At 36.8% G+C, this 12254-nt stretch overlaps 1 protein-coding gene across 1 annotated transcript in view; it reads right to left on the bottom strand.

Annotated features, from left to right (window-relative positions):
* SFMBT1 (Scm like with four mbt domains 1) overlaps positions 1-12254 on the bottom strand; it is a gene marked incomplete at both ends in the record, with an annotated part of 131508 nt that overhangs the window by 29249 nt on the left and 90005 nt on the right. The window contains 2 exon segments of the mRNA XM_079712947.1: positions 323-411; positions 4796-5036. Of these exon segments, the coding sequence (XP_079569073.1) occupies positions 323-411; positions 4796-5036 (330 nt within the window).

The following is a 12254-nucleotide window of genomic DNA, read 5'->3' as shown; positions in this document are numbered from 1 at the left end:
AAATGTCCATGCTGAAGTACAGTCAGCCCTTGCTCAGTTCCAAGTGAGAGCTCAAAATGGCCACATTTTCCAACTGCATGAAAGAATCTGGAAAACTAGATTTCATGTGTTTGCAACTAATTCAAAAACCTTTTACGCACTGAGCAAGCCACCAGTTTGCAACCTCTGAGGGTAAGTTTACACCCCCCAATACCTATGCCTATGTCTGTACTAATAATGCTGATCTGTCTTGGAGTGGTAAATGAGCATGCAATTTTAAGATTCCTTGGACAGGAAGACTGGAAGGGTTTTCCACACTGATTCTGGAAGCAATAATACTCACGCCCTCTAGCAGCGGAACAGGAGGACTACATGCTCCCATCAGGGTCTGCCGCAGAAACTCATCCCGATCAGACACTTTATCTCTGATGCCTAGATGAAGGAATCATACTGTCAGCCACAAAACACAGAGAAATTAAACTAAGTAGAATACAGAGAAACTAAACCAGTGAAAATGGTTCAGAGGTGCATCTGTCATTTTAATATTTAACAGCCCAACATATTGCTTCTTTGACAGCTTAAAAATAATCCTCCTCTAGATAGAGCTACTTCCTGGTTAGTTTAATAGGAGTTGTATCCAGAAAAAAGAGAATAGGCCCAACTCCCTGTTAGTATAATTTTATCCAAAAATGAACTACTTTATTTTTTATTATGGAATTTTTCAAATATACAGAAAAATAGAGAAAACAGTATAATGAATCCCCAGCTTCAAAAACTGTCACTTCATGGTCAACCTTTATATCTAGACCAGGAGCTGTTAGCAAACGATGAACTGTGGGCTAAATCTGGCCTGCTGTCTTTACTGTAAATAAAGTTTTATTGGAACACAGCCAACATCATTTTTTAAGTACTGCTTTCACATTACAAAGGTAGAGTTGAGCAGCTGTGACAGAAACCACAGGGCCTGAAAAGCCTAAAATATTTTACTATCTGGTCCTTTACAGCTACTTTATCAACCCTGATTTATATCCTCACATACTCCCCCCACCGCAACCCAACCATGGATTATTCAGAAACCAATTCCTGATATCATGTAATTTCATCTAATATAATCTCAGTATGCATTTCTAAAAGAAAATAACTTTTTGTATAACCACAATAACACCACACCTGTAAAAATTACAATAATTCCCTCGTATCAAATATCTAGTCCATGTTCAACTTTCCAAAATGTCTCAAAAATGATTTTTTCAATGTTTGGTCAAATCATGATACAAATGAGAGCCACACATTGCAAATGGTTAATATATCAACTAAATCTCTTTTAATGTGTATGTATACCCCACACTCCCTCTTTTTCTTGCAGCATATTTGTTAAGACTCAACATTTTGTCTTATATAGAGTTTTTCAGAGTCTGGTTTTACTGGTTGCCTCCTTGTGGTAACCAGTTGCTCTACTGTCCTTTCCATTTTCTATAAATCAGTATTTATATCTAGAGGCTTGATCAAATTCAGATTTGACTCTCTGGGGCGGGGAGTAAGATTACTTCGTAAGTGGAGTTGTATCTTTCCATCAAGAGGCACATTCATTCTGGTTGTCTCTCGTTCTGTGATGTTAGCAGCTTTTAATGTTCACTACATAGATATACTGATTCATTAGGGGCTAAAAATGGTGATATTCTATCACCCCTTCTTCATTTACTAACCAAAATACTTCTATAAAGAAAAATTTCTCTTCTTCTACTATTTGATCACAAAAAGAAGGCAGGATATATGCTTGATTTTCTTTATTCTTTCTCTGTATTTACCAGCCTTCAAAATTATCAGTTGGTTCTCTAGCATCGTCCCAAGGCGACCAATGAGGGTTTTGTTTAAAAGATTCACCATGAAGTTACAAATTAAATCACATATATGTTTCAGGCCATTGCAGCTGCTGTCCTATTGATGCTCAAAGTGTCTCATCTTTAAGAAGAGGGGGTCTCTTCAGGTTGGCTCCTGAGTCCTTTGACATAACCGTAGTAAATAGTTATTGATCTCTTTTTCACTTTTGGTATAAAAAGATGTTCCGTGCTCCTCTTGTACATTTCCTGCCCCCGTCCAGCTTTATCCCACAATACACAAATAATAATTTCAAAATAACATCAACTCTACCACCAACAATATGATTACTAAAAACAGCTTGAGCTGTTGTTGCTACTTCGGCAATTTTTTTGGTTCCTTTTGGCATAGCCTTACTAGGGACATACATTTAAATTACTGTATTTGAAAGTCACTGAGATAGTTGTTCTCTGGGTAGTTACCTCACAAGCTCCATACACAGGTTTCTTTATTTGCTTCTGCATTTGTTTTTTTACAAATTGTTTTTTTTTTTTTTTTTTTTTTTGCGGTACGCGGGCCTCTCACTGTTGTGGCCTCTTCCATTGCGGAGCACAGGCTCCGGACGTGCAGGCTCAGCGGCCATGGCTCATGGGCCCAGCCACTCCGCAGCATGTGGGATCTTCCCGGACCGGGGCACGAACCCGTGTCCCCTGCATCGGCAGGCGGACTCTCAACCACTGCGCCACCAGGGAAGCCCGCTCTGGAAGAATTTTATTCTACCCTTTTTCCCTCTTTTTTTTATTATCCTAACTTGACCTTGTATGAGACTCAACTGAAATCATTTTCTGTTGTTCATGTTTAAATGAGGTGAATTTTCCTATACTCTTAAGATGCGATAGTGGGCCAGGTAGCTTCATGTCTCTAGAGCTTCCTCTTACATTGTTTTTTCACAGAATGTTAATGGCAAGCTAGAAGCCCATCGATAACCCAGGACTCTAACTTCATTTCTAAATACCATCCTTCAAAAAACAAAATGAAACAAAACAAAAAAACCTAGGGCTCCCTGGAGAAATGGCTGATTTCAGGGCTGAGGCAAGGAAAAGTTTCCTGAACAAGAAACTACTCAAAGAATAATGGGACATAGCAAAGGACACATTTGCCAGCTTGAAGGGGTGTCCACTGGCCAAATTTAGGACAGTCTGAGCATCAAAATAAATAATGATAGTAAGGATTACAATCCATTGAATAAAATAATACTCATGAGTCTATACTGACATAGATACATAAATACACACATGCATACATGCATACATAAATACCTGTGTGTAAATGGTAGAAAAGAGAAAGCTCTTTCTATAGTAGAAAGCCAATTATGAAATAAAGAAGGAATTAGAAAATACCATTTGGTAATCATTAAAGTAATAACTGTTTCAGATAAAAATTATCAATGGATGCCAAAAATAGTGGGTGAAGTTTGAAGAGTAATGAGATAGTTACATAATCTCAAGCTATCTTCCCACAAGATACTTACTAATTAAAAACAGTAAAAGCAATTTTACAGTGGAAAAACTTGGCATATACCAATTTAATCAAGTGATGAAAGTTAATATCACAAGTTAGTTACAGGACAAACCAACAGCATGTGTCTCCTGATATGATGCAGCAGAAGGACACAGCATCACTTCTGCATTTTTCCTACCCAAAGTGCACAATCTGAATCTAAGTAAACATCAGACAAACCCAAATTGTGAGACATTCTAAAAAATAGCCAGCCTGTACTCTTCAAAAACGTCAATGCCAAGAAGGACAAAGAAAGGTTAAGGAAACTAAAAAGATATGACAGCTAAATGCACTGAATCCTGGACGAGGAAAAGACATGAGGAATAATGAACAGTACTCAACATAATGAACGTTCCTGGGAAAATCGGCCTGTACCTTTCAAAGATGTCAAAGTCATGAAAGTCAAAGAAAGCCTGAGGAACTGTCCCAGATTAAAGGAATCTTAGGAGACATGACAAATGAATGTTAACACATGATCCAGGATTTCCTTTTACTGTAGAAACATTTTACTATAAAAACATTATTGATAAAAACTGAACAAGGTCTATACATTAAATAACAGTATTATATCAAAGTTAATTTCCTGATTTTATTTTATTGTGTTCATGAATGTCCTTGTTTTTAGAAGTAAAGAGTAAAAGGACATCACATGTACAACTGACTCTCATGGTTCATTAAAAAAACCTGTGTGTGTGTGTGTGTGTGTGTGTGTGTGAGAGAGAGAGAGAGAGAGAGAGAGAGAGAGAGAGAGAGAGAGAGAGAGGATAAAGTAAATGTGGTAAAATGCCAACATTTGGGGAAAGTTGGCAGTAAGTGCCCAAGAATTTTCTATAATATTTTTGCAAATCTGAAGTATTTCTGTAAATCTGAAATTATAAAAAAATAAGTTGAAAGTAAAGCATATAAGGTCTGGAATTTTCTTAAGGTCTGTCTTTCCTTTCTGCACACTTATATGACCCTTCTCTTTCTTTTGTCCTATTGTCTCTGTCCTACTTAATTTGGATTCTACTCCCAGTAGGGCTCTTTCCTGAAAGGGAGCTTCAGTTGGTTTATTCTAAGGGTCCACAGGTCCCAGATTGCTTGTAGGTGATAGGAGGGAGGACGATATAATCAGAAAGAGAATCAATCTGGCCCAGCGTACTCAAAGACAACCAGACCTACAAGTCTCAAACTTAAGAGAGCCTCACAGACCTACAGGATTATAAGCCACACATGCTTCCTATGAATGTCATAAAAGCCTGAAGCTTAGTGAGCACAGAATATAATTTTTTTAAAGGGAAATGTAAATTATTCCTTATAAATACTGTTATTCAAAATGCTAACCCGAAGAAGTCAGGAAGACCTATGTGCTTGGGAAACTGGAAACCTAAGACTGTGGACAGCCCAAATTTTCCTACAGCAATACCACATCACGCCTTGATATGAAGTATCGCATTACCTTCCGGGGCTTCGAGGGTCTTCTTATTCTGCTCACACCACCCAATGGGGTAGAGGTCAGCCTTCCTGATGTCACACCAGAAGTCTGCTCTCCGGTCCTCCCCGTAGCCATCGTAGCGGAGGAGGAGCAACTGCTCACAGGCGGTAATGATGGTGGCAACCCAGTAGGTTTCAGGATCGGTTTTCACAACCACCTCCAGTTTCATCCCAGGAGCAAATCCATTCTGCAAACGTGTGTCCACCTGAACAGGGAAATGTTATTAACCACCAGAAAAACATCTCAAATGAATACTTCTTTGGCCAACGTTCTTTTAAGACTTACAATTCTGAAGCACTAAATGCAATAAAATCTTCTCAAGGGAAACCTGAGAAATTCCAATTCTAACTCACAGGAGTGATCCAAACAAAACAGGGACTAGCAATGCTGCTCTGTTCCATCTGACTCTGAAGGAGCTTTAAGAGAACTCAATATTCCACCAAAGCAGTCTATTATGATTATAGAATATGCTTTCTATTAAGTATACAAATCACTAAATGTTCACCATTTTAACAACCTTCAACACATTAAGTTTTCAAGAGTGATTTCTCGATCATTCAAAAGAAAATTTATGAAGCTAGAAAAGGTAAAGGACAAAAATAAGTTATATTGATAATAAATTAGTATAATATGTACCATACAAAAGGAGCCATATTTCCCAGTTTCCCTAAAACAGTCTGTGTTTACACCTGTTATTCCTGAATAATAATAATGCCTCTTATCTCTCTCAAAAGTGTCCTAATTTAGATGATAAATTATATGGTCACAAAGTTAGGGGTCTGCAATTCTGGAACTCCTGTATGTGTATACTAAAATTAAATAAATATACTATGGATAATGAGAGCCAGGTTTCTCACTGTGGGAGAAAGAAGTAAAAATAAGAAGAGGGGAATGGGACTTCCCTGGCAGTCCAGTGGTTAAGACTCCATGCTTCCACTGCAGGGGGCATGGGTTCAATCCCTGGTGAGGGAACTAAGATCCTGCATGCTGCACGGCACAGCCAAAAATAATAATAATAATAAAATAGAATAAAATTTTAAAAAGAAGAAGGTAAAACCAGAATGAATCTTGTGGTGTTGATCTGAAATCAGAGGTGTGGATGCCAAAATGACTATTACGACTACGATATCTGCATAATCTCAAAGGTTCTCTCCACAAAATTCTTCTTAGTCGCAAAGGGGAAAACAGAAACATTACGGTGAAGAAATCTGGCAGATGCCACCTTAACTAACGGATCAAAGTTAATGTCACCAGTCCTAAAACATCAATATCATATACCCTTGATATCATACCAGAAAAGCACATCATCATTTCTATGACATTCTTGCCAAATGCATAAACTCAAGCTCATCATGAGAAAACCCAAACGCAAATTGAGAAACATTCTACAAAATAACTTGTATATGATATGCACTTCAAAAGTATCCAGGCCATGAAAGACAGAGAATGAGGAACTGTCCCACACTAGAGGAGACAATGAAGACATGACAACTAAGTGCAATGTGGCCATCATAACCACTGGAAAGTGAGGGGGCTCCTGGAAAGGAGAGGCCAGAGAGGGAAAGTCCACATTCCGTGTAAAATTCCTCCCCATTCTAATCACTAACCTGCTGCACTCCTGAAAAGTAATCACTATCCTGAATTATAACACTACAGTTTAACACTGCCTGTGTTTCAGCACTATGTTAGCAAAATTATGCAGTATGAATGTTTTTCTGTGTGGGGCTTCTCTTGCCCAACATTGCTTATGAGATTCATTTGTGCTGTTGCATGTAACAGTACTTTATGTCTTCTCACTCCTGTATAGTATTCCATTATACAAATATGCCATAATTTATCCATTCTAATGCTCCTCATAGTAGGCACTCTGGGTAGGTCACAGTTTTGGAAGACTACTGATAATATTCTCATAATTATATGAATAGTTTTGTATGTCATTTGATGCATACCTACACGGATTCCTATAATAAAAAGACAAATATTTTCCAAAGTGGCTGTACCAATGTACTCTGCCAGTAGTATACAAGAAATCCTTCTGCCTTAACATTCTAACCAACATTACTGTATTTTCTACCTTTTTCATTTTTTTTTTTTTTTTTTTTTTTTTTTTTGTGTTACGCGGGCCTCTCACTGCTGTGGCCTCTCCCGTTGCGGGGCACAGGCTCCGGACGCGCAGGCTCAGCGGCCATGGCTCACGGGCCCAGCCGCTCCGCGGCATGTGGGATCTTCCCTGACCGGGGCAAGAACCCGCGTCCCCCGCATAGGCAGGCGGACTCTCAACCACTGCGCCACCAGGGAAGCCCTACCTTTTTCATTTTAACCATTTTGAAACATGTATTATCTCACTGTAATTTTAATTTGCATTTTCTGATTATTAATAGAGTTGAGAATCTTTTTATTTATTAGCCATTTAGATTTCTTCTTCTGGGGAATGCCTAAATTTCTTGCCAATTTTTAATTGAGTCAATATTCTGGATATCAGTCTGGCAATTACTTGTATTACAAATATCATTTTCTTGATGGTGTTGTTTGATAAACAGAAGTTATTAATTTTAATATACTCTGATTCATCAATATTTTTCCTTTAAAAAGTTAATGGTTTTTCTATATTTTTAAACAAACTTTTCCCTATCCATAGAGGTCATAAGACATACTACTATATTATTTTCTAGAAGCCTTTTATATTGAGAACTAATATCCACCTTGAGTTAATCTCTGTGTGTGGTATTAGGTAGGGGTCAGGTTTTACTTGTTTGAATCAGTTTGTCAATTTCTACTTAAATTTTTTTTTGCTGTTTGACTTGGGTTGCAGTCAATCTACAGATCTGGGGAGAACTGACATCTTTACAATACTGAGTCTTCCAATAGATGAACAGGTATATTCTTTCATTTTAACTTATATAAATAAAGATTTGAAGTTTCTCTGTAAATATTTCTTACATTTTATTCCTAGCTATTTGATGTTTTTTATGTTATTGTAAATCACATCTTTCAGTTTCCATTTCTGTTTGCAGTATATAGAAATAAAAGGCTTTTTATACCAACCTTGTATCTAAAAATCTTGCTAAAATTACTCATTAATTCTAATAATATAGCTGTAAATTATTTTATTCATCTGCAAATAATGACCTTTTCCCTTCCTTCCTAATTCTTATACATTTTGTTTTTCTTACCTTATTATATTGGCTAGATCCTCCAATACAATATCAAACAGAAATCATGTTAACCAGCATGATTTTTGTCTTGTTCCATATTAAAAAGATGTATCATATTACCATTAATAAAGTTTGCTGTAGATTTGTTTATAGATACACTTCATCAAATTAAGGAAATTCCCATCTGTAGTTTGCTAAGAGTTTTATTGTAAGTGGATGTGGAATTTTATCAATAATTTTCTTTATATATTGAGATGATAATGTGATTTTTCTCCTTTATTCTACTACTATGGTGAATTATGCTCATTGATTTTCAAATGTTAAGCCACTTAAGCCATCTTGTATTCCTGGAAAAATCGACTTGTTATTAATGTACTATCCTTTTTAAATATAGCTACATTTAGTTTGGTATTATTTTGTATGCTATTTATGCATTAGTCGTCATGAGTGATGTGTCTCTGTAATTTTCCTTTCCTGAAACATTGTTAGATTTGGTATCAAGGTTGTGCTGATCTCTAAATAAACTGGTACCCTACAATCAATATGGGATAGAATGATCAGACAGAAAGGAAACAGAAGACTTGAACAAGATTATAAACCAACTAGACCTAACAGACATATAGAGAACACTCCACTCAGCAACAAGAGAGTACACATTCCTCTCAAATGTACATGGAACATTCTCCAGGATAGACCATAATTTTAGGCCAAAAACCAAAAATCATACAAAGTATCTTTTCTAATCACAATGAAGTAAAACTGGAACTCAATAACAGAAGGAAAACTAAAAAATTAACAAATACTTGGATATGAAACACACTCTTAAATAGCCAATAGATCAAGGAAGAAATTACAAGGGAAATTAGAAAATACTTTGAGACAGATTATAACAAAAATACATCAAAATTTATGAGAGGCAGCAAAAGCAGCATTAAGCAGGAAATTTGTAGCTGTATATGACTACACTAAAAAAGGAAGATCTCAAATCAACACCCTAACTTTACTTCTTAAGAAACTAGAAAAAGAAGAGCAAATTAAACCCAAAGCTAGCATAAGGAAGGAAATAATAAAGATTAGAGTAGTGATAAATAAAATAGAGAACAGAAAAACAATACAGGACTTCTGGTTTTCAATTTGACATGTAAGGATTTTTGGATGTTGGAACTCCTGTCCTAAGAAGGAAAAAAAACCTCAACAAACTAAAAATCAACAACTCTTCTTAGATCCAGCAGAGAATTGAGGTCATAGGGCAAAACTGCTGTGCTCAAAATTGGAGACAGACAGACAGATACAGAGAATTACAACATACTAGACAGAGCAGAAACCTCTGCAGGACTAGAACCAGGGTAGGAAACCTCAAACTGTAATTAATGTATTGCTAGAGGCTCAGCATGGACAAGATTGAGAGGTAAAAACTCCATGGGGGCCCAGTCTCAGGGCGGCCCACGGACTTCTCTGAGTTTACCGCCCCCAGGAGTCCTACCAGGTTTTCACAATAAAGATCAGAGAAAAATCTCCTAGTACTTCTGGCAGAGGGAAGAATAAAGTAGCATTGTGAAATACATCCAAAGCATCCTGCTCTTCTTAACAAGACTGACCTTCAAGAAAAATTATTTTACTAGGTCCTAACCAACTAGAGTTTTACCAGAACTTTTACCAGAGTTTTCCTGATCTAAGGTAAGGGAAATACCCAACTCCAGCCCCCTCTAGCCTCCAAAATAGGGGAAAGGATATGCACAACTCAGGTTCACTAAAACACTGAGACCAAATCACAGGGCTAGAGAATGCTTTTGCTCTCCTCACACCACCACATCAAGAGGGCTCCTGTAAAACAGAGGAGACAAAATAAATGACACCAAAGTAAATTTTAGCCTCTGATACCTATAGCTACAAGAAATGGTAAAATCAACCTAACTTCTATCCAGGTAAACATAAAACACTAAAGACCTATTTATTTCTCTTCCTTTTACTCAGTATAATATGTCCAGCTTTCAACAAAAACTTACAGAGCTACTAAAAGACAAAAAACACAGTTTGAAGAAACAGAGCAGACATTAGAACCAGGCTCAAATATGGCAGAGATGTAACATACCAGGAATTTAAAACAACTGATTAATATGATAAGGGCTCTAAATGAAAAGAGTGGACAGATGGATGATGCAAGAAGAGAGAAACTCTGAGGAAAAATCAAAATGAAATGGTAGACACCAAAAACACTCTAACAAAAATGAAGAATTCCTTGATGGGCTCAACCACAAGACTGGGGTCAGCCAGGGAAATAATGTGTGAGCTAGAAAAAATGTCAATAAAACTTTCAAAACTGAAAAGCAAAGAGAAAAAAGAATGAGAAAGTTAGAAGAATACCAAAGAACTGTGGGACAATTATAAAAAGTGTGACATACGTGTACTATAAATATTGGAAGGAAAAGAGAAAGAATAGAAGAAATATTTGAAGCAATAATGACTGAGAATTTCCCAAAATTAATGATACCAAACCACAGATCCAAGAAGTCCAGAGAATACCAAGCAGTATAAATAACACAAAAAAAATCTATACCTAGGCATAAGATACTCAAACTGCAGAAAAACAAAGACAAAAAACTCTTGGAAGACGACAGAGGAAAAAAAAATACCTTACCTATAGAGAAGCAAGGATAAAAATTACATCAGACTCCTCTTCAGAAAACACTCAAGTAAGAAAATAGTGGAGTGAAATATTTAAATTAAAGAAAAAAGACACCAACTTAGAATTCTGCACTCAGCAAAATAAAAGACTTTTCTCAAACAAAAATTGAGGAACTTTGTCGCCAGTATTATTTCTTGCAAGAAATATTAAAATAAATTCTTCAGGGAATTCCCTGGCAGTCCAGTGGTTAGGACTCCATGCTTTCACTGCCGAGGGCCCAGGTTCAATCCCTGGTCAGGGAACTAAGATCCCGCAAGCCACATGGCGTGGCTGGGAAACTTCATTCATTCATTCACTCATTCCTCAGAAAGAAGGAAAATGATATATGTCAGAAACTAGATCTACATAAAGGAAGAGCAATAGAATAAATGAATAAATATATAATAAACATATAAAAGAATCAATAAAGATAAATCTAATTTTTCTTATTCTTAATATATCTAACATATAACTGTTCAAACTAATAACAGCAACAAATTATTTGGTGATTATAGCTTATGTGTAAGTGAAACGAATGATAACAATGTTATAAGGCCTGGGAGGGAGAAATTGGGAATACTCTGATATTAGCTACTGGCACTATCCATGAAATGGTACAGTGTTACTTGAAAGAGAACTTGGGTTAGTTGTAAATGTATATTGCAAAAACAAGGGCAACCACTAAAAAAGTTTTTAAAAGTATAATGATGTGCTAAGTGAAATAAGCCAACATAAAAGTACAAATATTGTATGATTTCACTTATGTGCAATAGGCAAATGCACAGAGACAGAAAGTATAACAGAGGTTACTAGGGGCTGGGGGAGGAGAGTGGGAGGAGCCACCCAGGGGAGAAACCCTGAATACAGGGTTTCTGTCGGAGATGATGAAAAAGTTCTGGAAATGGAGAATGTTAGTGGTTGTACAACACTGAGGAAGAAGTTAATTTTTTTTTTTTTTTTTTTTTTTTTTGCAGTACACGGGCCTCTCACTGTTGTGGCCTCTCCCGTTGCGGAGCACAGGCTCCGGGCGCGCAGGCTCAGCAGCCATGGCTCACGGGCCCAGCCGCTCCGCGGCATGTGGGATCCTCCCAGACCGGGGCACGAACCCGTGTCCACTGCATCAGCAGGTGGACTCCCAACCACTGCGCCACCAGGGAAGCCCCAGAAGTTAATTTTTTAAAAACCTTTAACATTGAAGGGTTTTCAATATGCATCTTTTAATTAATTGCAGTCTACTTACAAATAATACCATACCACTTCATGTGCTGCACAAAGATCTTACAACCGTATACTCCCAAATCCTCCCTCTCATCCTTTGTGCTACTATAGTTACATATGCTATAAACACACAATATACTGCTACCAATTTTTTTGTTTGTTTCAAACTGGTATCTTTCAGAGACACTAAAAATAAGGAAAACAATGAACTTTATATCTAGCTACATCTATGCCATTTCTGTTGTTCTTTCTTTGTGTGGATCTAAGTTTCCGTCTTATTTCAAATTCCTTCTGCCTTAAGAACTTCCTAATATTTATTTATTTATTTATTTTTAATTTTTTTTTTTTTTCGGTATGCAGGCCTCTCACTGTTGTGGCCTCTCCT

This window comes from Hyperoodon ampullatus, assembly GCF_949752795.1.
Source record: "Hyperoodon ampullatus genome assembly, chromosome: 10".
Lineage (NCBI taxonomy): Eukaryota > Metazoa > Chordata > Mammalia > Artiodactyla > Ziphiidae > Hyperoodon > Hyperoodon ampullatus.
This window is presented reverse-complemented; position numbering and strand designations above follow the sequence as displayed.